The sequence below is a fragment of the Octopus bimaculoides genome, chromosome 7 (assembly GCF_001194135.2).
Source record: "Octopus bimaculoides isolate UCB-OBI-ISO-001 chromosome 7, ASM119413v2, whole genome shotgun sequence".
Classification (NCBI taxonomy): domain Eukaryota; kingdom Metazoa; phylum Mollusca; class Cephalopoda; order Octopoda; family Octopodidae; genus Octopus; species Octopus bimaculoides.
Window position 1 is genome coordinate 22,375,681 of NC_068987.1, and position 1,298 is coordinate 22,376,978.

General features: G+C 41.0%; 1 protein-coding gene across 1 annotated transcript in view; it reads right to left on the bottom strand.

Annotated features, from left to right (window-relative positions):
- Nucleotides 1-1,298, bottom strand: part of LOC106870463 (cadherin EGF LAG seven-pass G-type receptor 1) — a 143,646-nt gene that overhangs the window by 23,133 nt on the left and 119,215 nt on the right. The window contains exon 17 of the mRNA XM_052969136.1: nt 196-317. Coding sequence (XP_052825096.1) covers nt 196-317 — 122 coding nt within the window. The remainder of the gene's footprint in view (nt 1-195; nt 318-1,298) is intronic.

A 1,298-nucleotide genomic window follows, 5' to 3' on the forward strand; every position in this document is an offset into this window, starting at 1 on the left:
AGAAATAGCCAACGGTACACGTGTAGTTACATACATACATACATTCACACATACATACACACACACACACAGACACACACACACACACACACACACACATACACACACACACACACACATATATATATATAAGCATACACACACAGGTGTGTACACGCGCACATATATAGCTTCATAAAGTGTTGTTATACGTACATGTTTCCTTGTCCATAGTTATCGAATGCTAATGCGACAGGAATTCCGACGATGACCAATGGAACACCTGACAAAGACAAAATGGTTTGAGAATATTTTGGGTATTTCAAATGTAAAGATTCCTGTGAAAGAAACGTATAGCAAACATGTGCGTGTGATTTATTCGTATGTGTATATATAGCATAATTCTAAGTTTAGCACTAGGTCAGCAATTTTGTGGAGTGGTGAAGTCCATTACATCAATACCAGTACTTGACTGGTACTTATTTTATTGGCCTCGAAAGGAAAATGCAAAAGAAAAGAAACTTCGACGGAAGTTGAACTCAAACCATAAGTATCCGAAAGTAATCCGGACAGAAATTTTTGCCAACTGCCTAACAATTCTGCCAGTTTGGCGCCTTAGCCTTAGGTTCTCAAGCTATACTACATTATAATAATATATATAAGAGTTATATTTGTCTTCGACTTTAGAGTCTGACGAACCGTTCATGGGGTTAGGCCCTTTAAGGGATGCGAAACCATTGGTTACTCTATGACCGCATATAGACTTACTGCATATACATACGTACACACACAGACAGACAAACACACACATACATATACATACATATACATATATATACGACGGGCTTCTTTCAGTTTCCGCCTACCAAATCCACTCACAAGGCTTTTGTCGGCTCGAGGCTATAGTAGAAGACACTTGCCCAAGGTGCCACACAGTGGGACTGAACCCGGAACCATGTGCTTGGTAAGCAATGTATATACACATGTGTGTGTATCTGTGCATGTGTGTGTGTGCGTGTGTGAGAGAGCGAAGGAGAGAGAGAAATGGTGTAAAAGAGAACGAGTGTGCGTGTGTGCATGCATGTGCGCAAGTGTTATTGTGTATGCGCGTGAGAAAGAGAAAGAGAGAGGGACAAAGGGAGAGAGAGAGAGAGAAAGAAAAAGAAGGTGAAAAAGAGAGAGGTTGAGAGAGAAAGGCAGAGAGACAGAGATTAGGTGAAGGAGAGGAGAGAGAAAGAAAACGAAAGAGAGAGAAGAGAGAGAAAGAAGGAGAAAGAGAAAGAGAGAGAGAGAGAGAGAGAGAGAGAGAGAGAGAGAGA